This window comes from Neolamprologus multifasciatus, chromosome 11 (assembly GCF_963576455.1).
Source record: "Neolamprologus multifasciatus chromosome 11, fNeoMul1.2, whole genome shotgun sequence".
NCBI classification, from domain to species: Eukaryota; Metazoa; Chordata; class Actinopteri; order Cichliformes; family Cichlidae; genus Neolamprologus; species Neolamprologus multifasciatus.
The window spans coordinates 17123852-17149420 of record NC_140449.1 but is presented as its reverse complement, the minus strand read 5'-3'; the positions used below and the strand labels follow the sequence as shown (position 1 = coordinate 17149420).

At 37.6% G+C, this 25569-nt stretch overlaps 5 protein-coding genes across 9 annotated transcripts; 3 read left to right on the top strand and 2 right to left on the bottom strand.

Moving 5' to 3' along the window:
- Positions 1-711: 711 nt before the first annotated feature.
- Positions 712-2870, top strand: psenen (presenilin enhancer, gamma-secretase subunit). 2 transcript variants are annotated; one of them, XM_085178247.1, is made up of 4 exons: positions 712-845; positions 1216-1293; positions 1494-1598; positions 2288-2870. In XM_085178247.1, exons 2-4 carry the CDS (start codon positions 1233-1235, stop codon positions 2425-2427), a joined length of 306 nt encoding a protein of 101 aa, XP_085034373.1. In that variant the 5' UTR covers positions 712-845; positions 1216-1232; the 3' UTR covers positions 2428-2870. The 2 variants fall into 2 exon arrangements, with proteins under 2 accessions (XP_085034373.1, XP_085034374.1); XM_085178248.1 differs by having other exon boundaries at positions 731-845; positions 1170-1293.
- Positions 2420-10863, bottom strand: proser3 (proline and serine rich 3). Of its 2 annotated transcripts, XM_085178233.1 has the most exons (14): positions 10744-10863; positions 10400-10416; positions 10215-10323; positions 9851-10122; positions 9532-9680; positions 9333-9436; positions 8740-8825; positions 8537-8670; positions 8210-8439; positions 7631-8133; positions 7388-7532; positions 6809-6980; positions 6470-6551; positions 2420-6287 (listed from the first exon to the last, which is right to left on the bottom strand). In XM_085178233.1, exons 1-14 carry the CDS (start codon positions 10861-10863, stop codon positions 6236-6238), a joined length of 2175 nt encoding a protein of 724 aa, XP_085034359.1. In that variant the 3' UTR covers positions 2420-6235. The 2 variants fall into 2 exon arrangements, with proteins under 2 accessions (XP_085034359.1, XP_085034358.1); XM_085178232.1 differs by lacking the exon at positions 10744-10863 and having other exon boundaries at positions 10400-10736.
- On the top strand, positions 3003-6218 carry hspb6 (heat shock protein family B (small) member 6). Of its 2 annotated transcripts, none has more exons than XM_085178246.1 (4): positions 3003-4399; positions 4494-4651; positions 5408-5530; positions 5612-6218. In XM_085178246.1, exons 2-4 carry the CDS (start codon positions 4496-4498, stop codon positions 5765-5767), a joined length of 435 nt encoding a protein of 144 aa, XP_085034372.1. In that variant the 5' UTR covers positions 3003-4399; positions 4494-4495; the 3' UTR covers positions 5768-6218. The 2 variants fall into 2 exon arrangements, with proteins under 2 accessions (XP_085034372.1, XP_085034371.1); XM_085178245.1 differs by having other exon boundaries at positions 5609-6218.
- A 348-nt stretch (positions 10864-11211) lies between the features above and the next one.
- Positions 11212-15671, top strand: lin37 (lin-37 DREAM MuvB core complex component). Of its 2 annotated transcripts, none has more exons than XM_085178244.1 (9): positions 11212-11351; positions 11563-11638; positions 11726-11776; positions 11921-11950; positions 12225-12310; positions 12440-12600; positions 13615-13746; positions 13877-13947; positions 15344-15671. In XM_085178244.1, exons 1-9 carry the CDS (start codon positions 11318-11320, stop codon positions 15429-15431), a joined length of 729 nt encoding a protein of 242 aa, XP_085034370.1. In that variant the 5' UTR covers positions 11212-11317; the 3' UTR covers positions 15432-15671. The 2 variants fall into 2 exon arrangements, with proteins under 2 accessions (XP_085034370.1, XP_085034369.1); XM_085178243.1 differs by having other exon boundaries at positions 11723-11776.
- A 3618-nt stretch (positions 15672-19289) lies between these two features.
- Positions 19290-22006, bottom strand: LOC146508090 (C3a anaphylatoxin chemotactic receptor-like). The gene is made up of 2 exons (XM_085178238.1): positions 21820-22006; positions 19290-21727 (listed from the first exon to the last, which is right to left on the bottom strand). The coding sequence occupies exons 1-2, from the start codon at positions 21827-21829 to the stop codon at positions 20649-20651; spliced, it is 1089 nt and encodes a 362-aa protein (XP_085034364.1). The 5' UTR covers positions 21830-22006; the 3' UTR covers positions 19290-20648.
- Positions 22007-25569: the final 3563 nt, after the last annotated feature.

Here is a 25569-nt window from a genome sequence, read left to right as displayed (position 1 = left end):
AGAGGGCTGAATGAAATTAAACTCTTGAGTAAGTTGTTAAAACTTGCAAATGATAAGAAGGCTGTAAAATGAATTGCATTATTTGATCATTTTTTACTTATTTTGACATCAGCCCAATTTTGTTTCTATGATAAATTTGTATTTGAGTATCTATTTTCTCTTCTTAATATCTTATACTTTCTCCCTTTTTCTATTTCAATTTTATACTTATATTTTGAAGAAAATGATTGTCAGTGTTATTTTCGGAAATGGCAGACACTGGGGCTAAACTAGTCACTTAAACAGGATGGTGTAGAGGTGGCACTTTTTAAAATGGGAGCAAAAGCACCAACAGTGCTCAGAATAAAGAAAACATAATGCAGGGCAAATTGGAAAATGTCAAGAGAAGGATACACTGGAACAGATACTCTTGAATTGAGCGCCTGTTCATTTCTCAGTTTACTGCAAGGGGTACTAATAGTGGCACTGCAGTACTCTAAGTTGTTGATATTTTTTTAAGGGGCACGGGACTAGTAAATAAAATGTAGAGAAATAATAATAATAATAATAATAATAATAATAATAATAATAATAATAATAATAATAATAATAGAAGGTGTTTCTATCGGTACCAGTGACCGTAGAAAATGTTTTTTTACGGTCTACAGGTTCTTTATGGGATGGGAGCAGTCTCAAATTCTGTGATTGCAGAATCTGCAATCTGATGAACAGCCTAGTAGGTGGCGCTGAAACACCTCAGTCTTGGCGTTAGCCTTCGAAGAAGAAGAAGCTAGCTTCTGAAGAAGAAGGAGGAGGAAGTGTTGATTGTTTTGTTTTTCTTTAACTTTTGGTTGTGAAACGATAAGGTAAGATATTACATTATTACCTTAATGTACGATATTCATAATTTTGGAAACACTATATAACGACATTTACCCAATCTGGAGAGTTAGTCTGGAAACTTACAGCAAGCGATTTTGTAACGCCTTTATGTTACGTTGCTAAGCTAACGATTGCTAACTTTAGCTTGAGGTGAATTTTTCAGTCATCTGAGGAACTAGCTCAGCGGTCAAGCAGTAAAAAGCGGATTTATTATCGTCTCAGAATCAGCGGAAGAGCGTGTTTTAAATGTCTGTATAACAAGCGTTCTTTTATTTGTCAAAAAATCATTCTTTTTGGATGCTGGACAGAGCTAGTCCAGCACTGTAATCTGTTTTGTTTTCTTTCTGTGTGCAGGAACGTACAATATCACTATGAACCTGGAGCGACTGCCCAATGAGGAGAAGCTCAGCCTTTGCCGAAAATATTATCTAGGTGAGAGTATTAATATTTATCCTCATGTTCCTTTTTTATACAGTTGTACCTCCTATTCCTGTTTTGTTTATTCTAGGTTAGTTCCACAGGCTGTGAGTCTTTTTTTCAGTTAAGGCAAAATTTTGAACTAATGCGCCTAAAAATATTTCAGTGGTTAGTAAATGATTATTTCTGTTTAATATTTTTATTTATTTCTCCAGGTGGCTTTGCGTTTCTCCCCTTCCTGTGGCTTGTCAATGTTGTTTGGTTTTTTCGGGAGGCCTTCTTAAAGCCAGCCTACACTGAACAGCTACAGATAAAAGCATGTGAGTTTCAGAACCTTTTAAAAATGTATTCAGTATTCAGTCTTGTAGTTTTTTCTCAGTAGCTGTTCTTTGGATGTCACTCTTGTAGGATTCAATTTGTTTCCTCAATAAACATTCAGTCATGACATATGATATTGACAAAGGTTGTCAGTGTGAATTCCATGTTCATTTTACATGCTTGCACATTACAAAGTGTGTCTTCATCCTATTTAAAGAGTTTTGGGTAATACTGCACTTTTCATAATGCTTGAGAAAATGAAATAGTTTGTTTTTGTAGAAATAGTTGACCAAGTAACTTTTTAGATCTGGTTGTTTGTTTGTTTTTTTTACAGAAGTTGTATTCATCAATATACATGATCTCTTACCTAAAAGGGGAAAAAAGGATTTTAAAAATAAATTAGTTTTTAATAATATAGTAAGTACTTTTGCTATATTTATACAAATATAGTTCTTATGATAATGTGGCCTTGTATAGAATAATTTGGGCTTAAATTCTAATTTTCTTATAAGAACTTGAGAAAGGTTTTATCCACTTTTTTTTTTAAATAAATACTGCCCTATAACCATGTATGTATTGTTTGTTTTTAAAGCAGTGCTTTAAGCAGCCAACTTGATACTGTACTGTGTTGTTTTGACCACTGTTGGACAGTAACTAATTTTATTGCTTGTTTTTCTGTCTGTCCGTCTAGATGTGAAGCGTTCGGCGCTAGGGTTACTGTTATGGGTAGCAGTGCTCACCACGTGGATCACCATATACCAGCACTTCAGAGCAGAGTGGGGGGAGGTGGGAGATTACCTCTCCTTTACCATTCCCCTAGGTATCCCTTGAGGTTGTTTTTTTTTCCCCTCATTTCAACTGATTAGTCTTTTCAGTAAAACTAATGATCCACTGTAATGGGCCAAAAGAATTTTCTCCCTGAACAACAGTGAATGATTTTTGGCAGTTGTTTTCCTGGTTTCTGGTCAACTAAATCCAACTAAATGGAAGAATAAATGTTACCTATCTTCACAAGATAAACAATGTAAGACCCAAAACCATTTCTGTGCTCACCAAGACATTTGAGTAAGTTATTTGGCTTTAGAGAAGGGTAACTCATCTTTTGAAATAGGCAATGTTTATGATCATGGAAATTTTGTAATGATAAGATAATGAACAACTCACTAATGTTTTTGTTTTTTTGTCTTTGAACTGTTTATTGTGGTATGGTATGATTGTGCACTATTTTTACTTATGTGTGAATAAATAAAAAGTGTCCACAATGCTGCCAAGTTCCAATCTTACTCAGTTGAATTTGGAAGTTGTTAGAATATTGTTATACGCAAACCTGTATAGTTGTGTTTTGTTTTTTGTCATATGTGATCAGTGAACTGTTTTGTCTCCTTATAGAATGTATATACCTCTCATTGTCACATATGCCAAATCTCCCAAAGCCCAGACGACCACTGGCGCCTGTTGTGAAATCCAATAAGTTAATCCCTCCAAATGTCTCCACTTCCCTGTCATCCTTTATGAGTCATAACATTGAGAGCCAATTTTAGTCACAGTCCAAGCTTAAATGACACTGCTAACAGGGGGAAACGTGGCAACCATATACAACAGTTGGCTTCACTGAACTGCACTAAAAACAAAAAGCATTAACACAGAGGGTACACTAAGTAAAGCAGGCAGTCCATTTATAAAACTGACTCATCTAAACGAAATCTGATGTATTAGGACTGAAGTGGTTGAAAAGAACTAGTAAGTAGGTAAAATGTATTTATTCAGCACTTTTCACAGGTAAAATTGTTTCACATTAAAAAAACAGAAATAAAAAATATAATGTAAAACAAAATGAAAACATAAAGCAACAAGTTCATTAAAAGATTTTCTGTATAGAAATGTCTTCAGCTGCTTTTTAAAAGAGTCAGTGGAGTCTGTACAGACGGTGGAAGAGAATCCCACAACCTCTGTGCCACTGCCTGCAAAGCCCGATCACCACGAATTTTGAAACTAGTACATGTGACCTACAGCAACCTCTGACCTGAAGACCTAAGTGTTTGGGAAGAAGAACGAGCTTTCAACAGGTCAGAGATATACCGGGGAACTGACTATGTAGAGCAAAAAAGTTAAAATGAAAATTTTACAGTGAAATCTAAAATTTTGGCACTCAATAAAAATAAGCCAAAACTCGAGTAATATGCAATCTAAATGTATTTTATGATGTTTACATTACATTGCTAAAGGTCTAAAAAACCTCTCATAACTATGGGGAAGGACAGTGGTTTACTGGCAGTACACGTGCTCTAGCATGTGTTTAGCACGCCCCTGCTGTCACTGTCCGTCTGGTGTCAACCAACAAGGGTTAACGTCGTCTTTTGAATTTATTTTTGGACAAACCTTCCTTGACAACCAACCTTAGGCATATAGCTCTTAACAGCTTTGATAGTTACACATGAATAATCCGCGTTGGTGCCACTGACCGTGTAAAAAGGCTGCATGCTGTAACTTTGATAATGGCCAATAACAACGTTAATTAACAATAAGCCTGCAACAGCTGTGTCACTCTCAAAATAATAGGCCTACACGTTTATCTATGACCATGCCAGAACACCCAAGGGTACGCAGTCCAGAACATAACAGAAGCAAGGTGTCCAAGGATGAATTCCCAACTTATTATGCAACTCCACTATAAAACACGCGGCACGCAACAAGTCAGTCTCATCCAGGAGCCAAGAGGCGAGAGAGGAGAGAAGCACAGAGAACACAAGCGCTGTAACTAGAGCTCTTCTTTCCACTCGTTGCGCAGAGAATTTAAGCAAAGGTAACTGCTCAGTGCTTTATGTGCTAGCCTCAGGTGCTGTAGGCTTAACTGCTGTTTAGTCAGCTCTTGATTTTTCAAACTTTGTGCCTACTAGAAATGGACTTCATCCTGCCACCCACTATGCCAGCTGGTGGTATCCCCTGGGAGAAGGTTTTACCACCTCTTATTCCACGGCTCTACGGGACTTATGGACAATATAATTGGTCCCCAAAATTAATCATTCCAGAGACTGACAATGCCAGCTCTGCAGAGGTAGGTCACTTAATTTATTTACATTCTATACTAACATATGTTAGTATAAAATGTCCATGGTTCTCATTTTAACTAATTTTACACTGTGAACCACATACCCACTTAAGGCCAGGCTGTGTTGTAAAACCTTTGAAACTCCCCTTTCTGTCAATGTAAAGAGGTTTAACCGGAAGATATCCCTGATTTATCTTAGTATAAGAAAAAAAAAAGAATTTAAACAATACATCTGATAAAGAAATCCTGCTGTAGTAAATTTAAGACATCTGTCATCAAGGCTCTTAAATTGTAAAAAATTAATGTGTAAAATTACAGAAAGAGTCCTATTACGTACTGTCCTGTAATAGTAACACTTATTCACAGATTTATTTATTTTTAATACTTTAGTGCAGAAATAATGGCCATGAGGGAGGTATTTATCAGGAGTAAAAGCTGTTAAACCACCAAAAAGACAGGTAAAAGTACACAAAAAAAGCATCCCCTCCACATTTTCAAAAGAAGTTCAGCGGATCAGACTGGAGTCTTTGTCAGGCCAATTCTGGCCCCTGGACATGTTTGACAACCCCTGGCTTAAAGTAAAAGAAAAAAAAGGAGTCCTTTACATTTTTCTGAGCTTTCAGTCAGATCCACATCTTATTGAAAAGCTGTTTTCAGTTTCCCCACACTGAAATATGGTTAAGGATATCTACTGAGTGCAGGCTGCTGTAAAGAACTTTATGTCTTGTTTAATCATGCAGAAGTGTTGACTCCTGTTGTTAGGTGACCTGTGATGACAGCGGATTTACAGTTCAAGTTGATGTGAAACATTTCAACCCAGAGGACCTGATCGTCAAAGTCATAGGAGACTTTGTAGAAGTGCAAGGAAAGCATGAAGAGAGAAAGGTTGGTATGCTGAGGTACATGGATATTTTTTCTCCATTTTTGTGTTACACGTCTCACTTTTCATCTCTTTTATGTTAGAAGGACGGTCCTGGATTTACAACACGGCAGTTTAACCGTCGCTACCGCATTCCAAAAGGAGTGGACACCATGGCTTTGGAGTCGGCGGTCTCTCCAGATGGGATCCTTATCATATCTGCACCTATGCTGCACACTCAGAGCTACACACCTCTTACTTAAATTGCACTAACAGGCGACACTAAAACCTCTGCCATCCTTACCATACACAAAAATAAATCAGCGGAAGCCTTTATGGTCACTGGTCACTGACAAAAACGGCAATAACTTCAAGCTTCTGCACTCCCAGCAGAACTTGGTATATGCCAAAACACACATCTGCTCTGTTCCTGGCACGGTTCTAATGTTCCCTGCACTCCAAGGTTTGTATATACTGCTCTGCTAGTACTCAATGTTACATAATGTTTCAAGTAACCACTCTACTTTGTAAATATTCTCTGTTAGCATTTCCAACTCCTGCTTTTTGTGTGCAACTTTTGTACATGCACAGTGTTGTGAATAATAATCCACTGAGACACATCTCCAACCTTTATTGTAGAAAAATGTCCTCAAAAATATAAATTAACTTTATTTCTTTATAAAATAAAAAAATAAATAAATGTGACTACACAAACTGTCTCTTGATGTTCTTCAAGTAACTTGTTGCTCTTCCACGAATTCATTTAAGATGGAGTCCACCTCACTAACAAAAAAACAAACAAACAAAACAACAACAACAAAAATCATTCTTTTTCTGGTAATCAACTCTATTTACATGACTGTCAATTGATTCCAATAGATTATAAGAAAAAATTAATGCTAGAAATATAAACAGGAAAGGATTCTAATCATTACAGTAATGGTGATAATCTAATTCAGTTTTACCTGATCTGCTCCTTCACCCATTTTCTCTGTTTGCGAAGAACTTGTAACAAAGGATCATCTCCAAACTCTTTTTCATCCGAATCTAAAACAAAAGGTTTAATCTGAGTGAGAGGACAGATACTACATTATTATAAGCTTATGCTTAAAAAAGGATTGAGATAACAGTTTTTTTTCTATGTTAATTCCCTTGACACAAAAAATACACCAACAAAAAAAAAAAAAAACAGTTGTAGGGTTTTTGAACTAAAAGGTTAAAATATGGGAAAAATCATCTATTTATGTAATCACCGCAGCTGTTTACGGGCTAAAGACTGGTGCCTTTTGCCACCATAAGCTTACCTTCGGCCTCTTGCAGCAGCTGTGAAATGACCTCCATAGAGTTCAGCGCATTGCTTGGAGGAATTGGCGGTGGTGAAGGTGCAGAGACGGTGCAGGAAGGAGAATCAGATGAAACAGGAATCTTTTTTGGAGAAGAGGAATCCACCGTAGGAAACAGTACCTCTGAAACTACCTGTTAAGGTCAAATGAAAACACCCCAGTTAATGCATATTAATTACCTTGATCACATTGAACCTTATGACTAGTGTGGCATCTAAAAAAAGATGTGCGGACATGCATAGTGAAGGTAGACCTGTAATTATATTCAATAAAAACTTGTGTGTATTTTATTTAAATATTTCATATACAGTCTTCTAAAGACCAGATCTGTCAATGGCCTTTACAAATGATTAATTAAGATTTGTAAACAATCATAAATTGCCAAAGTCTGAGAACAAACACACAGCTTTCTTTCACTTTATCAAATATACTGCAGAGATGTCACAAATGTGGGAGAAGAGAAAAACGGAAAAGACCAAATATGCACACAGCCTCTGTGGCTTCAAATAAAGAAATAAAATTGCACATTTGCATGTTTACCTGTCCTAATGCATTGCGGATAGGAGATGGTGGTGGTTCATGATCACCAGCACAGCTTTCACTGGGAAGCTCCTGTCTTCTCTCTGGTTGCTGCTGCTCTTTACATGATGTGACCTTTTTGGGAAGCTTTTGATGTAATGAATTCCTGTTTGTGAAGAATAAATCCCACAAAATGTTAACGGTATCAAACACATATTTTTATCACTAAGACTTTTAAACAGTGCCCATGTTTCAATAATTCACCTTGCTGATTTCTTTTGCTTTCTAGCAAGTGCTGCTTCCTCCTTCCCATTTACCTCTGATTGCTTCATCCCCATTTTCTTTTTCTTGTTCTTCTCAGACATTTTTTGGTGATTAGGCCACTCTCTCTCAGATGGCGCAGGTAGAGTGAGTGACATGCGTTCACAAAGAGTTAATTCTCCAAGGCTTTCAGGGACTTGGGTCTTTTTGTGAAGAACTTTGGTTTGTGACTCGTCTAACCTTTGTGAAATGCTCTGGTGCACTTTGGCATGAGATGACTGGATGGGACATGGCAAGACGTCACAGAGAAAATGCATGTGGGAAGGAACATGGGCAATGCTCTGCGGCTGAGGGACTGAACCAGAAACATTGATGGTGGGGAATAGCGAAGGGCCTGGAGCTGGGGGACAGAACCTCTGGGCCTCAGTGGTTTCTGGCTGGGCAGCAGTGATGTGTGAATGAGTATCTCTTTGTGAGAATTGAGGGGGTTGGGTACCCTGCTGTTCCTGAAGAGCAAATTAATGTTATTCTGTAAATTTGTGCAAAGAATATGGATAATGTAACAAACAGTTTGATTCCAACCTTGTAAGCTTGTTCACTGATGGAGGAATAGCTTAACCTCATGGACTGCCAACCAAATGCATGAGGACTGGAGGCTTGCACAGACAGGGGCCTCTCTCTGGCTTGCTCCATTTTCCTCCTTAAACGCCACTGGAACAATATGTCTTCCTCTGGACGGGTAGGAGGCACCAAAGAAGGCATGACAGATTTTTGGAAGGACACACCATGAGCTGAGTCTGAGCTGGCCTTTGCTGTAAATGTTAACACACAGTTTAAAACACAGCAGCACGTAAAATAGAATCTGTCTATAAATAACAAAAGGTATTCTAGTCCACACTCTTCCCTTACCAGTAGTATTTTTGAATAAACTGGGAATCAAAGGTTGCTTCACTGGCTCATCTATACTGATGGGAGAGGAGAAATCTGAGCATCCCAGCCCCTCTGAGCTGACAGGGACAGATCCATCACTCACAGAACATTCACTGTTAGAAAAAAAAAAGTTACTACAACTGAAGCCATTTAGCTTTAATATTGCTCAACACTCTTCATACCCCCTCAGAAGAAGTCTGCTGGCCTTTTTTTGAAGGTGCAGGATCTCCCTGTCATCAAATTCACCCTGGGATGTGTCGGACAAAAGCTGGGAAACAAAAAACATGTTTTTTCATAAAAAGACTTGCAATACAGTGTAAATAAATCCTCACAAATAAATACATAAATAAATAAACATGTTTGCAGGATTTTAATTAAATGGGTGATGCATTTGTTCTTAGCAGGCTGAACAACGTGTCAAATCTGGTTGCATAAATGGCGACTACCCAGGCATTTAGTAAACACATAGACTTCCAAATGGAGTGTGGTGCTGAAATGGAAATGTTTATATGCAAACTTAGTTGGAATAAAGTGTTGCTTCTGCAGACAATCAGAATCCCAGGCACTTTGGACATGTGTGGTGTAAATCAAGGGTAAATGTAAACCCTATAATCCACTGTGACGGCATACACAAACAATAAAAACTGAATAATTGGTGGTGCCTTTCCCCCCGATCTTATGGATGTGTTATTTTTTTTCAAGAAACAGAAGCAGATTTGCTGCAAAAATTGATAAATTATGGCTTATTTCTTCTTAGCTTATAAATACAACTCACACTATTGGATCCTCTGTAGGGAGAAGGGGATCTGTTATGGTCACGCTGTGCAGATGGATCATAAAGAGCAGCATCCTGGTCCTCTTTCAGAAGTTGGATAACATCTTTTCAGAGAAATGCAGTACACAGAAAGATTTGATAGAATTAAGCAGCTGGTAACGGGGAATAAAATACACCAATGACCGTAAATATAGTGCACCTTCGTCTGCTGTTTTAGTTGGTGTTGAACTGCTGAGAGATGAATGTGACATCCACCAAAAAGGTGCCTGCTCTTCTCCACTTGCAGAAGCCACCTGATGGCGCTCCTCTCGACTCTGTGGCCGACCATGGCGAAAACGCTCTACATATCTGACAAAGCAAAGGTCAGATTTAGTTACAAGAAGTCACATGCAAAATGAAATAAAAATAATCTGGGTCACTATGACATTGTCATCTAATCATGAAAAATTGTCCCGTTGTCACTGTGAAACTATTTTTTAGTTCTGTTTAAGAAAATTACAGAAGGCATTAAAACATACTTTGCCAGCAAAGAATCCTCCTGGCATCTTTGAACTTGGGAAACACTGGAATTCCCCATTTTTCCAGATTGTATGGGTTCATCCATGTCAGATGAGGCAGTATTTCTATCAGGACAGAATTCAAAGACAGTGGAGGCCTGGGACTCTTTAAGAACAGGTTGTCCATCAATGGAGGAAAAACGGTCATGCTTCTTAGACAGCTGCTGGCTCTCTCGGTTTAGATTATGTAACTTTGTTCTGGATCGCTGGTTTAAACGTACAGGACTTCGTGTCTGCAAGAAGAACAAAAAGGATATATATATATATCACAATGAGAATCTGTTTTTCTTACAGTATATTAAGTGTTTTTTAAAATAAAACATACAGTTTTTTTCTCTTTCTTTGAAAGGGGTTGGTTGCTGGATGGGTGGTAGTGTGCCGTCCTCACTTTCGGTGCTGGTGGGAAGGGATTCTGCTTTGTGAGCACAGGTCCACTGTAAGAAGAACACATATTACTAACTATAACTTCTTCTGTTTAGGGTGCTACAAAATGTGTCATTAGATCCTCACCTGGAATTCATAGCAACCTTTGGAGGTGACCGATGAGACATCAACGACCACAAGAAAGCGCACACAGTTTCAACGTGGGCTTGGTTTACCTCGTGCACCCCAAATCATATCTGGACTGACGTGTTAATCTGAGTGGATTACTTAGCTAACAAAAAGACGATGGCCCCATTACTAAACTCTTCCGAGTTTACTTGTCTACACACAAAGTTACTTCAAATGCCAGAAATTCCCTTTAAGAATATAAATTACGCTTCTGCGTTATGCTCTATGAACATCTATTTATCATTCAAATTTAACGTTCTGACTAAAAACATAGTAACTTCGCGTTTATTTTACAAACCCACCACATTCTCGATGACAGTGGAAGAGAGCTTTTGTTGTGTATCCCGAACGTTATTTACTACACGACATACAGCCAATAGGGAACGAATTAAAAATGATTGATATAACATTTGACCAATCATATAGGCGGCCCTGTTTGCACATGCACCAATCAGCTAATAGGAAATTGGCAGCGCGCGGAAGAGGAAAGTCTAGTAAGGTTATGCGTTTGTCAAAAATAAGCTAAGTTAGCAACAGTAGTTTGGCCATCACTCCACAAACCTTGGTATAAATCATAAACGACTATTGTGCTGTATCTTTCTATTAACTATATGGAAGTCGATAGGGATAACCGTTATTTGCTTAATGGTTTTAATAGCTAAACGTAAATAACGTTATATAGCTTAACTGTTAACCAGTGGTTATGGCTAATGCAGCTAACTGGTTGTAAACGGTACTACACAGCTAGCTTGGCTAACGGCGCCGTTAGCAAGGAATCAAACATAATTTATTGTAAATCTAAAGAATCGAAACAGCAAAAGTGTGGTTTTAAAAGTCCGTCAGTTCCCACGGGGTGTTTATAGAAAGGCGGACAAAATGCAACATGTCAAGATCAAGACGGAAAGGCCAGGTACCAGCAGCTCTCAATATTTCCTGAAAACGTTTCAGATTTTCCAAATTTTGTGTGGTATAAATTCTTGTGATTGTTTTGGAGTACATTCGCTTGTAAGCTTGAGTGGTTCGGATTATACAGGATTCTTAAAAGCTAAGTAACAGGTGGCGAGTGTCACCTAAAGTGAGTATTGTTGTTGTCATTAATTATTTCATTATTACTTTTGCAGACTTAGACGGGGCTGGTGCACGCAGCAAATTAGATGCTGTCTTAAAGGGACTGGTAGAGAAGAGTGAAAATGAAAGGTTAGCAAAATTATTTGTTTTGCATATAATTATTACAGAATTGATTTATTCTTAATAACAAAACTAATATAAAGATGTTTTCAGCAGGGAACAAAATGAAGGTGATCCAGGAAAATTGTCAGCCGACTCTTTGAACAAGTATGGACCAGTGATTTTGGTTTTATTTATTTTTTAATGATCTACTAACATAATATTTTACAATTGGGTGTGCTGATTCAATGATTTTATTTCAACATTTATTTTTTAATTGCAATTTATGCATATTCCACCTGTTGTCTCTAGGGATTTATCGCCAACATCGGCTGGAAAAAGGCAAGTATTTATGTTTTAATTAAACTTGACTTGTCAGTAACTTTTTTTCTATTTAGTAAGTAAAATTTTATTTATATAGCACCTTCCAAAACAAAGATCACAAAGTGCTTCACAAAGAAATACAAGGGCATTTAAAACAGGGCATATTTAGACTTTTTTTATCTGTTTGTCTGGAAATGAAAATATAATTTTACATAAATTCTATGAGAAATTAGTTTGAATCTCTTTTAAGCTCCAAAAATATATTACTTAAAATTTTTATTTTTTTTTACAGACCGTCGGCTCGATTTCCACAGCACCGGAGAAAGAAGCGAAAAGAGATGGATGAGAGCATTCCAGAAAGCAATCAGCATAAACAAAGTAAATGAATGAAAAATGATTGGAATTTTTCTTTGATGTACCTTGGTTACTGTGTAACCATCTTGTCTGTTGCACTTGTGACCATTTTCTTACCTTTAATTAATTTTTCTCTTGTTCTCCCTTTACTAGATGCTTACATTATTAAGTTGTTTGACCGCAGTGTGGATCTGGCTCAGTTCAACACCGCCACCCCACTGTATCCTATCTGCCGTGCATGGATGAGGAATAATCCTTCCGTTCGAGAACCAGCTGCTTCCCCCAGCTCCCCACAGAGCATGGTAGAGGAAGAGGTGGGGTCATAAATGGATAAGATGCTGGAGATTTTATTCAAATGTACAACCAACAAATGCACAAAAAAACACAGGGACACACTGTGCCAACCAAAGCATGCGTGCTGTGACTTACCTTCACGTGACCAATAGAAACGATGCCTACAGCTGCTCTAAGTTTAACCAAATAATGAAGGGAAACATTCTGTGCGTATCTGAGTTCTGTGAATTTTTTGGCACAGGTTTATGTGCATATATAGGGATCTATAGAGCCTTTGAGTAAGTAATTCATTTCAACGACTCTGGGGGCCTAAGAGGAAAGCAGTGTTGAGGAAACGACACGCTCTTCACTAGTAGGATAGTTACAAAGCTTTGTTCTTTATGAATGAGCAACACATTTTTTTTAAATTTTAATTAAACATCTTGCAGACGATATGAAGTCAGAGACATACATGTTTTGAAATGAAAAGGAGCAGACGCATCTAGTATATGTAGAGCGGCCACAAAAGATGACACACAATCAGGGCGCAGCAACCAGTGCAACACAAATTTGGGGTCCTTTGCTCTAGTTAGCGGTTAGCACAGGTTATGCCACATCTACTATTAAAGGGTCTTATCTCTTTTGCAGTCTCATAAGTTGATTATTATTAATATTTCACAAGGTCTAATGTAATTAAATTAATTGTTTTCAAAGTAACTGCAGTACGCTGTGTGCCAAACTATTGTCTCCTTTTGTTTTCCTTAGTGCAAATGTAACTGACTTGTTACACATGTTTTAATCAACGTTATCTGAATAAGACATAATGAAATTGTTTTTAATGGATGATCCCTACGGTGACAATATTTTTGAGTGAGGTTGTTTGTGAGAGGAAATGGTGCATAAAATGTATTTGAAACCTGATTGAATCTGATTGTGTACTCGTACTTTTGTTTTAGTCAATGCCTCCTCAAAAACAAAATGGCATGTTATGGCATTAATAAGTATTGTTATTGGAAATAAGCGTTTAGTAGTATTCTTTTTTTTTTTTGCCCTAGGTTACAGACACAATCAACGGTAAAGGTCAGAATGTTTACCGACTTCCTCCTCCGACCGCCTGTCCAATCAACTCCTCTGGTGAACCCATCAATCTCAGGATCCCACCTACTGAAAAACCAACTGTTACCAAGGTTCTTGTATAATATGCCTTTCACCAAAGTTATTATTGCATTGTGATTTATTTAATTTTACAGATCTGTTCATACATGAAGGTCTTCAGTAAGACAAACCCATAAATTTTAACTACCTCTCTTTTCACAGTTGACAGATGTTGCTGTGTCAGGTTCTCTCATATGTGACCACATGGAACGTTGGAAAAAAATAAGACAAAAGTATGTTTTTCTTGAAAAGTCATTTATGACAAAAAATAATATGTTCTTGGTTTGAAATGATTTAGTCACACACTGTAAACAACTAACTTTGTTCAAGGCTTCACCTCTGGACGTACTTATTCAGATGTTATTAATTTCACCAACTCTTTAGGGAGAAAGGGGTGTAACACTAATGACCAGGTACAAATGAGTGAAAGCAAATGTCAAATCTTTTAATGGATAATGAAAAGTTTTTACAGCGTGATTTACCACAAGAGGACAGCAACAGGCTGAATAGAGCTAACAAAGAAATGAATAAATGAGCTGTTTTGAATAACTGTTGAAATCCAAATTATAAGATTATAAGATGATGTAATACATGTTTAAAATAATAAATTAATATTTAATCGTCTAAACATAAACAAAGATAGCATTTTTTTTAAACAAAACTATTTTTTCCTTGTAATGTCAAGGTGTGAGCTCAGCACAGAGCTGTGTGTGGTACTGTGGTACAACCAATGTGCCTGTGAAGTAAAACTGCCTCACAAAAACAACATTTGTCAATAACAGACGGTGTAGTTATTCTATGCATTTTTTTAATATAAAGGATATAAATTTAAATATAAATTTTAAGTATTCCTGAAAGACACCTATATGTTATCTGATCAGATTTGGGCTCAAACAGGTGGATTTGTGAAGTTAGTCATTGCACCTTTCACAGTTTGATTTCACAGCTTGTGCAAAGCCAGCCAGTCAGCGTGTTCAGTGACTCTAGAAAGTCAAAAGAAAGAAAGAAAAGATAAAACAAGGGCACAGGTTTTACAATAAACTGAGCCATGGATATTCAAATGTAAAAATATGACCTTCAATAATGCTCAGACTTAAAGTTCATCTGCCAGTGTTTACTCTGTTCAGTGTCTTTGGTGATTGACGAGCTGTCGTCTTGTGGGTATGAAGTAATCTTTGTCATGGGACCCAAAATATAGCTTTGCAAACTTTGATCCTCCATGAGTGCGACTTGCTGTTTAATAACTTTATTGAATTAAGAAGGGAGACTAAACAGTAAAATTTAGTATGTGCCTGTTTCATTTGGAAACAGCTGGACAAAAGGAGCGATCACAGTTGAGCAGTTGTGGGAAAATTACTTCAAAAGGCTGGCTCATAAAAATTGAACATTTAGCCCACCTCTGAACTACCATTCCTCCTCCTTCTAATATTGTTATTGCTGGATGAAAACTGTGTATGAATTTTCAGTTAGAAATGTTTAAAATCAGATTTTGTTATGTAGCAAGCATCATGTATGAAAGTTTTTATGAATCTTTTAAGAAGGAAAATAATATAATTTCAGTTTATTTCAATGAAAAGGTAAAAGGTGCACAATTAAAATATTTCTTTTTTCTTTTCTTTTTTTCCAAAGATGGAAGGAGTGCTCCAACAAGAATCAATTAAGATACAGTGAGAGCATAAAGGTCCTTAAGGAAATGAAGGAGCTCTATGATCACTGACTGGCTACTCTGTAGCTCTCCAGTACAGAGAGGACTTTGTTTGAAAGAAGCAGTCAGTGCTTGAATACACCTGTTTCTACACAGTCTGATTCATAGAAAAGCGTGTACATTTTTTTTTTTTATTAATTTGTAAAAATCTAGTGTATACGTCTAACTGTTTCATCAGTAGTACTTTCCAGACACAATGACTTGTAAAATCTCAAGATTAATGAAATGTGTATTAAAGTGCTTTAATATAAATCTCTTCCACTTTTAGTTTTACTTCTTTAATCTTGGCATATGTTAACGAGCATCCTGCAGGTAATGAGGTATATATCATGACTCATTCTTTCATTTGTATTCACGTCACACTTTAATAGTCATTGATGAAGTACCAAAACCTGCTTATGTCTTAAAATTTGCATGTCATTTTGTATAGAGTAAAATACACAACTGTGCAAAATTCTTGAGCCACTTTTCATAACTTTATATTTTGGACTCTCTTAGGCAAGCTTTCTTGTCATTTCTTTAAGTAGTCTCCAGGTGTAGTTCTCCAGGCTTTTTGAAGAACATTCAAAGCTCCACTTGGGAAGTTAGCTGTCTTTTTCATCTGTTCTCTGTCAAGATGATCCCACATTGCTTCAATATTGCTGAGATCTGAGTTCTGGTGAGGCCAGTTCCAAGGCCAACAGTTTTTTTTTTCTATCCAGGTATACTTTTACTGTTACTTTAATCATGCTGAAAAAATAAAGCTATGGGAATTGCCTGCTTTCCAGGTGATATTGCAAGGCGGATCAAACTTTCATGGCACATTTCTGCGTTCATGTTTCGGTTTTGACAAGATCGTCACGGCTACTGGTGGTAATGCAGCACCAAACCATGGCGGGGCCTCCACTGTGTTTTCTATGCTGAGTGGCTAGAAACACTGTTGTGAGACTCTAGGCCCCCTCCATGAATATTGACGACCATTTGAACAAAAAATGTTCAAATTTGGATTCTTTACTTCGTAAGACCTGTTGTCACTGTTGTTGCTTTTCAGTCTAGTTCTTGTCTAATTTGGCATACCTCTGCCTTTTATCCCTACTTCCCTTCCTTAAGGACGGCTTCTGACAGCTACCCTTACACTGAGACCATTTCTGATGAAGTTTCAGTGAACAGTAGATGGATCAACTGAAGGGTCCAATACATCTCTCAGGTCCTGTGTCAGGTCTTTGCTCGATGTTTTCCACCAGTTTTTTAAAGACATGACTGTACATCTTCTGCAAATAGCCTATTTACACCTGCCAATTCATTATTTTTTATTTTTACTTTTAAGGACAAATAATATCACATCTATAGTTCAGAATATCTTAGTTCAGAATATCTTGCCAGCTACAGTTCTTTTGCAAGACTTTGGCACTCACAAGCACAATTACAGGGACACCTGAGAGGGGTGAATGGGAAGAATAGCGTGTTTGTTCTGAATCAGTATGGTGCTTTATTATTATGTGTTAAGCAGGTTAACCAGTTAACCAGGTTCAAGCACAAGGTTGCAAGTGTGCTTGGTGTCAGTGCCCCTTTAGGCCAAAGGTCAATGATTGACTTTATAATTCTGTCATCCGAGGCTTTGTCTTGTGGATACTTGGGTAATGTGACTAGCAATGGTGAACTGGATTACATGATGGTGAAGGCTGTCTGGGCAGACCTGGAAAACCTAAATGGGAAAATTTAGGAGTGTCTGGCAGATGCCCCAGTCCATAGGGTTTTTCACTCCATGTTTAAGACCTCTATTGCAGAGCCAGCAAGCAGAGGTTGTATTTATAAAGTTATTGGTGCCTGTTGTGGTGGCAACCTAAGGATGAGATGTACTGCTAGGTACTAGTGGTTTACACTGGTCAGGGTAAAGAAGGAGGATTTCTAGGCCTGGTTGACCCTTGGATCTTCTGAAGCAGCAGATGGGTAGTGAAGGGCCAAAAGGGCTGTGGTTTCTGAATTAACACAAGCAAAAACTTGTGTGAGTAGGTCAGGAGGACTTTCAGCTCACCTCAAGGAGATTCTGACAAACGGTTGGGTTAATACCACAAGGGGAAAAAAAGGCTTTATTCAGGTCATGTATGGTCAGGAAGGACAGTTGCTGACAAAGACTGTGGAAAGATAACTTTGAGGAACTCCAATTCACAATCAAAATATCCTCTATGAAGAGGGCAGAGGTTGCTGAGAAGCTCCCCAGTGGCAAGGTGCAAGGTTTGGATTGAAATTCCTCTCGGAATGCTAAAGGCTCTGGGCATTGTCGGTTCTTGAGATCACTTGTGACGTTGGTCACAAGGTGGCAGCATTGTGAAATACAGTAGTTAGAATGTGCACATTGGTCTATTCAGGGCTGGGGCATTTTTGGTCTAGGCAGCCCATCATGATTGTATTTTGTAACTAGCATGTTATTTAATTTACTTTAGTTACTGTTCTTACTGACTTGGAGCAACTGTGACCAGTGATTCCTCTGGGATCAATAAAGTACTCTGATTCTGATAGATTAAAATTTTCCAATTTCAATTAGATTGATGAAAAGACAGTGAGGGCTTCTAGTACTACTGTTGTTGGTGCATCCCGAACAGCTAACTTCGCATAATCGGACACATTTTTCTTCATCTACTTTTAATTTTGTTTTCTTGTTTGCATTTTTACTAATACCTTTTCACTTTTAAATTTTTTTTCCATCGTTATCAACTACTTCTTCCATGCTAAGTTCTGTTCTACCAGGTGTTCTACAAGGATTATATATTTATTTATATTTGTGTGTGGACTGGATCATGTGCTTGTGAGTCTTCAAAAATTACACACACATCACTGCACACATTTGTCAAGCTTAGTTTATCTTGTGGATTATATTGTACGCATTCTTCTCCTTTCTTAAAGGATGGTCCAGTGTATGCCATGCTAAAGGAAGCAATCAAGAGAGCGATGAAGCTCCTTTCTATTTGGAGTATTTGGAACAGCTCTTAGTGAAGTCGCCACACAGATACCTCTGGGTCATGTCTCTTAGTTAGGGTCATGTCTCTCAGTTAGGAACCTTCCGAAACAAAATGGACAATTGGAGTGCACCTAGGGATGTGGAAAAGTAAGGGTAAGAAGTCACAGCTGTAGACAATCAAGGAAACAGAGAGGAGGGAAGTACAGCTAAATTCAGAATGCAGGAGACTAATAACTATAAATAAAAACAGGAAGTGAGAAACAAACAGGGAAATACAAAAGTATGAATAAAGTTTACACTTATTTAATTTGAAAACAGGTTAAGTGACAAAAGAACTCTGTTGTACACCATTCTTCCAAATTTGAATATTTTTACATTGGAAAAAACTATCTATGTTCTCAGACCAAAAAAGTTCATCCCAAAGTAAAAATACAGGCAATTAGTAGGGTTATGTTAATTGGTGGCTCTAAATTGCCCATAGGTGTGAATGTGAGTGCAAATGGTTGGCTGTTTGTGTTAGCCCTGTGAAAGACTGGCCATATACCAACGGTGTACCCTGCTTCTGTGTGTTACAGTTCAGTATTGATTCTCGTGTTAGGCAAATGCTCTTTAAAACTCTTTTTTAGCTAAAACATTTCAATGTTTTTTATCTTTTAGTCTTAGAGTGGTAATCAAACTGACGAGTACCTTTTTATTTACAGTGTTAAAAAAGTGAAAAAAGTGCAATAAGTGTTAATAAATCTATTATTACAGTTTAATGGAAAGTGTTTGGAAGTAACAGAATACATGTACCAGTGTTACATATTTAAATAAAAAAATATGAGTAACTATATTCCGCTACAGTTACCATTTAAAAAGATTATAATTAGAATACAGTTACTTTGTTGAAATAAATTGATTACACAGCGGTCTTTTCTTGTTTCATTTGTAGCCTATCCCCTCTTTAATTTTGGTAATTCCATGCTTTGTTAGAAACCCAAACAAACACACAATAAGATGCTCTAATGTAAGCGTCCTGTTAATGTTGCCGGAGTCCATAGCACAATGGACCCGGAGCCAGCACAACAAAGCCAGCAGTGCACGGGCAGGAATACATTCCCTACTTGGAAATTACGACATAATTTCACATTTAAAGAAGAAAGGGATGGGCGAAATCTGACCGTTCAATGCAAACTCTGTTTGCCAGCAACCAAGCTGCTCTCAGGGTCAAAAGACTCCAACTTAAAGAAACATCTGGAAGCAAGTTCTTTAAAAAAACAAAAACAAAACTAACATTAGTCTACTGCAACTACCTTGTTTTAGTTGTGGTAGCCACCTGGTTATGAGCCACCTCAGTATCTTTGATGTAGTATTGCTGTGTGATTTATTACTATTACTGAAGGCTACTCGGCACCGAGCTAACATTATTAGTTGGCTTTAGCTGAGGTTAGTTCATAATAGACTGCAGACTGTTAGACTTGATGGATAACTTTAACAACCTGGTAGCTGCAAATAATCACGTGCAGTTCTGAAAGCAGACAAAAAGAAAACATATCTGATACAGAAATAGTTTTCTACGCCCACCCTACTGTTGCTCATTTTATATTAATTAATTATATAAATTAATATGTTACTCATATTATATTATATTATATTATTTAAAAATCTAGTTGGTATTGGTATGATGAGTAGCCTTCAGTAATATTAATAAATCACACAGCAATAGTACATTCATGTAGTTGTAAAAAGCATGATAATGTATTAAGCAATCCAAAATATTCAGGATGTGTTATACTCTCATTGAGTAACTTAACAGAATACGTTACAAATTACATTCTGGGGCATGTATTCTGTAATCAATAGTTTAATAAATTTTTAAAAGTAACCTTCCCAACACTGGTAATGGATGCTGATACTAATAAACATGGCCTAATAAGCTCAAACATGAAAAAGTTATGTACACAAATAGAAAACTTATTAAATGTAATCTTGAAAGTCTAAAAAAAATTCACATAAAAGTTACATTGGTTTTTTAATCAATAAATTAATAATTACAACCCAAAGCTGCAGCACTTCCACATAGTTTTTCTGGTACTAAGATTGATCAGAGAAGTAGTAACTTTTCTTTCTTACACTTGAAGAGAGTACAGTGAGAGCACTCCCTGCAATAGTAAGAGCAGTTAAAAGTAAATCTGTGCTTTAACATGAAGTAACGTATTAACACATTAACACAGTTCTGTGCATGAGTGCACTATGTTTGATTTGCTTAAAAAAATAATGTATTTCAGTTTACATTGGCTGATGTTGAAATCTTATTCAGTGCTCGGTGTCTCCTCTGTGATCACTTTGCTTTCTGTGAAGGATTTCAAATCGGCCGTGTCCGTCCTGTTTGAAGTTGCAGCAGCGTCTGACTTTTGGAAAGTCTTTAACAAGGCTAATGACATGGAGTGAGTGGACATAAATGACACGTGGTCCTCTGCCAGAGCACTCTCAAGTACAAAACATATGGACTGCTGAAGCTTCTTCATGAATTCTTCACACATGAAAACATAGAGGATGGGGTTCAGGCAGCTGTTCAGAAAAGCCAGACTCACAGTCAGAGGACCCATGATTCTAACAATGGTCCAGAGGTCTGGGTTATTCATAGCCTTTAATTCTATAAAGTTCAAAACATGGAACGGTAACCAGCAGATGAAGAATGCAAAAATGATGGAGAAAATGATTCTGCGAGATCTCTGTCGCCTTGTTCTCGGCATGCGCATTGCACGGATGCCTATGGCTACATAAGTCACAAGTATTACCAGGAATGGAATCACAAAGCCCATAAGAAAGCGAAAAGTATATAGACTCCATGTTGATTTCTTGCTTGTCAAATTATATTGACAGTAATGACTCCCATTGCTTTCTGAAACAGTGCGAAAAGTGGCATAAGGAGTGCTGCAGACCGCAGCAATCACCCAGATACCAACACATATGAGCTGAGCTTTGCAGACTGTGCGCTTGTTGTGTGCCCACACCACCATCCAGATGGACAAATAACGATCCAAACTCATCACCGTCAGAGTAAAGATGCTGGCAAACATGTTGACTACACTCACAAAGGTGTTGAGCTTGCACATGAATTGTCCAAAAGGCCATCGTTGACTCTGAGAGAGAGAAATAATCGAGAAACTCAGAAAGGCTGTGAAGAGGAAGTCAGCTATGGCCAGGTTGAGAAACCAAACTGTCTCAACTGTTTTCTGCATTTTGAAGCCCGTCACATAGATAACCAAACCATTGCCCAGAGTTCCAACTAAAAATATCACACAGTAGATGACAATAGAGGCTGTTTGTATGTGTCTGGAAGCTGCTTCCAGCCCAGAGGATTGATTTGCAGCTGAAGTGATGTTACCTAAAAACAAAACAAAAAAGTTCATGAAATCATATCACCTTTCACCTGATGACATTTAAAAGAAATGCTAATATGTGTTTAAACGATCTCACCATTCCCCATGTTCCTTTTAGCTGAGAGAGTCTGTCTTTATTCAATGTTGAACTCGATCTTTTGCTGCTTTTATTTGCTCTTGTTACTCCTCCCCCTCAGATTATGCACCAGAGAACAGAAACACCTTTATGTTTCTCCACCACACCTCTATCCTACACCTTTCTAATTACACTAAAAAGGTTGGACAAACCTTAAAAGAGTAGCATTTATTGCAGTGCATTGTGTCTATGTTACATTTTCATTTAGTAACTCTTTGAGGATTTCAACACGAGATATCAAAACAGATAGAAGCATCAGGTGAAATGTCAATGCTTGTGGAAGGTGGGAAACTTGTAATCATGTGTTTTCATCTTTTATAGGATCCCTATTAGCTGTGGTCTAAAGTACAGTAATCCTTCCTGCATGCATTTGCTGCAGATTTTACATGTGTTTGCATATTAGTGATAAGCAATAGTTTCGTTTATCCAGTTTTGCAGGTAGGACTCACTGATGGATCAGCATGGATCGGCTTGCTGGGACTGTGATGAAAAAAAATTCTAGTTTATTCTGACATTCAGATTTAGGTGGTTTGAAATTCACCGTAGAGTTTTGCATAGCCTTTACTGGAAGGTCAATATGACATGGTGTAGCATGCTCAACTATGTTATCGGCTGACTATATGAAAATTCCCAGGGAGGCCAGCGCCAGGTGCTTCTTGGAGAAAGATAGTGGGAGTGGCTCTCTGCCCAGCAACAATGCGGGTGGGAAAGAAAGTTGTGTGTGTGTGTGTGTGTGTGTGTGTGAAGGTATAAAAGATGAGCTGCAATGTCCCAAAGACAGAGGTCTCATGACTGTAGAACTGTGATGTTTGATTTGTGTCAGCTCTCCTGCATGCAGTATTTCAAAAAGCTTGGCCACAGCTGATCACGTTGCAGACTTTATTAACAGAAAATTCCATCTCAGGACCAAGAATTCAGTGGGAAGAGTCTGAAGGCATATTATGTTTTTTTTTTACATTTATTTATTTTATTATGATTATTTTTAGCATTTCATTTGTGTAAACAAAACTGTGCAAATGTTCATGTAAATGTACCTGCAGTTTAGTCTAGCCTCATCCACTGATCAAATATTTGGTTCCAGAGAAAATACTGATAGAGGACAGCAGGCAAACAGGTGACACACAGTCATGGCCTGAATAAAGATGTGGTAATAAACCGTACATAAAATACTCCCATTCTGCAATAAAGAAGGTGGACAGGTAGCTGGTGGGTATACATTCAGTCAAGGGCTCGCATTTTAAGAAAGCTTTAATTGGTCTGGTGTTGTTGCTAAACCTGAAAATATACTTTATCTAAATTGACTCTTCATTGTAGGGGTGATCATATTCTTCCAGGATCCCACAGTGGACTGAAGAAAACAAGGAAGGTGTATTGTTATGGGACACTATAATTGACTTACGACAGTCTGTATCCACTGCCATCCTGCAATAAAGAAGATGCATATGCATCCAGATGGCAAACACATAATTTTATAGTTTAATTTCTGAGTAATGTGAAATATTTATTTTGTTTGCTTTAACCTCTTAAGCCCCAACGCCCCCTGATACGGGGGCAAAAAGCAGGAGATCAGGTAGGCTTGGGGCTTAAGAGGTTAAGGTTGGCAGTGAATTGGTTGTTGTGAGGTACATTTCCAGAGTGCTGTAAGGGTTCACCTGAAGTTATGGACTTTGACCAGAAGGTGGCAAAATTGTAAAAGGCAGTGATTACTCCACGAAGATGTTGACCGGTATTGTTTTAGTTTTACCTTTGTTGTAGGTTGGGTTTGTGTTTGCTTTGTGTCAAACTAGAGATTCATGGAGAATGGGGATGGTTGCTGTTGTAGTAGTTACTAAATGTGTATGTAATTTGCTGAAATTTGCTCATGTACACAATTTAAAGTTACCATTCCATATTATTACAAGATGATGCATGTCTTGATTATTTTTCTCTTTGAGCTGTTGATGTTAATAGCCAATATTTGATGTGTGGGCTAGAGGCTGCCATCAGACACACTGCTCACCATCAGGCGAGGCAGGCAAATGCTTGGGGCACCAGACCACTGACAGGTCCTTGAGGGCTGACAAACTTTAAACTACAGCAACCCAAAGCTTCAGCACAGTCTGGTACACTTTGCCCACTTTCAAAAATCCTCACAGACACTGGATATGAAAAACAACAAACCAAGACAGCTGTTTATAGATTGTTAGTTTTAGTGTGCTGTTTATCATACAAATAACATACATTGAGAGATGGTAAATATTAGAGATGGACCGATCCGATATTACGTATCGGTATCGGTCCGATACTGACGTAAATTACTGGATCGGATATCGGAGAGAAATAAAAAATGTAATCCGATCCATTAAATATCAAAAAAGCACCTCACACAATTTGCGACACGGCGTAACTCGGCTCATAACCGTAGCACGTCGGAGCAGTGTGGTCACGTGATAGAGCAGCTGTGTGTATTTGTAGCCTGCTAGCAAACATTTCATCTCCGAGGAAGTTATCTCAGAGAGAAGTAAAGCAAGTGTGTAAGTTCATCTCTGAATGTTTGTAAAGCATTCCCACGTTAAGCTTAACCGATATATAGAGCAACTGCCTCTCTCTCTCTCCCTCACCTTCCTGCTGCAACTTCAATCGTGAAACTGCTTAATGATCAGCTGATCGGCTTTTCTGTCGCGAGTCCGTCTCTCTTCTTTGTTTTTGGCTCACTTTGCACCAGAAAGAGGAAACCAGCGGCTGAACAACAGCAGCACTATTAAGCTTGATAAGCTGTTGTTAGAATTTATTTAATATTACTTTCTAGACCAGGATCTTTTTCTACAGCTGACGGCTGGTAACTGTGCAGGGGCGGATCTAGCAAAGTTAAGCCAGGGGGGCCGATAGGGCATGAACAGGGAAAAGGGGGCACAAAGACATACTTTTCTTTCTTATTCTCATTTAAAATATCTTGCTTTTAATTATTTAATAATTATCTGAATCTTACACCCAAAGTTTTAATCTGATGTAAAATGTATAGAAGTCCATTACTGTATATAGTAACTGTTAAGTCTAATATACCCTAGTAAGCTGTATGTAGTACTTTTTCCTTTGGGAAAATACCATCTGTGAATTCTGCGATTCTGTTGAAGAAAGATGTTGAATCTATTTAATTATTCTTGAAAAATAATTTTTTTCTGTGATTTTTTTTCACCCTGCATCAAATTAAAGTTGATTACATTGATTAAGCATCATGAGGAAGAGGGTGGTTCCCTATTTTCTTTTGCTGGGAGTTTGCAACCCTATTAGTTAGGTTGCTTAATATTTCTGCTAAGTACTCTTTAAAATATCAGAGTAGGGAGGATGGAGTAGGTTTAAGTTTATTAGATTGATCAGTGTTGCTAAACTATGAAATATTTTGGGTGCAGTGTGTTTTGTTTTGTTTTTTTACATACAGGTATAACAGAATAGCTTTAGTGTTGTTGTTTTTTAACTTGAGTATGAACTTATACAAAAAGCAGCAAGATATTAAAAAACAGTTTTATTGATTAAAAAACACACTATATTGGATTCATATCGGTATCGGCAGATATCCAAATTTATGATATCGGTATCGGACATAAAAAAGTGGTATCGTGCCATCTCTAGTAAATATGTAACCACGCGTTTTTGTTAGGCTCCTCCTTAGCTGTGCCATAAAGCACAGTATTCCTTCTTGCATGCATGTGTTGGAGATTTTGTATTTGTTTG

Bases quoted from the DNA above. Each gene is read 5' to 3' on its own strand.
- psenen (XM_085178247.1), top strand. From the start codon at position 1,233: ATGAACCTGGAGCGACTGCCCAATGAGGAGAAGCTCAGCCTTTGCCGA. The intron at 1,294-1,493 runs GTGAGAGTATTA...TTATTTCTCCAG, and splicing joins TTGCCGAAAATATTATCTAG to GTGGCTTTGCGTTTCTCCCC. The intron at 1,599-2,287 runs GTGAGTTTCAGA...CTGTCCGTCTAG, and splicing joins ACAGCTACAGATAAAAGCAT to ATGTGAAGCGTTCGGCGCTA.
- hspb6 (XM_085178245.1), top strand. From the start codon at position 4,496: ATGGACTTCATCCTGCCACCCACTATGCCAGCTGGTGGTATCCCCTGG. The intron at 4,652-5,407 runs GTAGGTCACTTA...TCCTGTTGTTAG, and splicing joins ACAATGCCAGCTCTGCAGAG to GTGACCTGTGATGACAGCGG. The intron at 5,531-5,608 runs GTTGGTATGCTG...CTTTTATGTTAG, and splicing joins GAAAGCATGAAGAGAGAAAG to AAGGACGGTCCTGGATTTAC.
- proser3 (XM_085178233.1), bottom strand. From the start codon at position 10,863: ATGATTGGTCAAATGTTATATCAATCATTTTTAATTCGTTCCCTATTG. The intron at 7,533-7,630 runs GTGAATTATTGA...CTTCACAAACAG, and splicing joins AAGCAAAAGAAATCAGCAAG to GAATTCATTACATCAAAAGC. The intron at 6,288-6,469 runs GTAAAACTGAAT...TTTTTTTGTTAG, and splicing joins TGGGTGAAGGAGCAGATCAG to TGAGGTGGACTCCATCTTAA.
- lin37 (XM_085178243.1), top strand. From the start codon at position 11,318: ATGCAACATGTCAAGATCAAGACGGAAAGGCCAG. The intron at 11,639-11,722 runs GTTAGCAAAATT...AGATGTTTTCAG, and splicing joins GAGAAGAGTGAAAATGAAAG to CAGGGAACAAAATGAAGGTG. The intron at 13,948-15,343 runs GTATGTTTTTCT...TTTTTTCCAAAG, and splicing joins TGGAAAAAAATAAGACAAAA to ATGGAAGGAGTGCTCCAACA.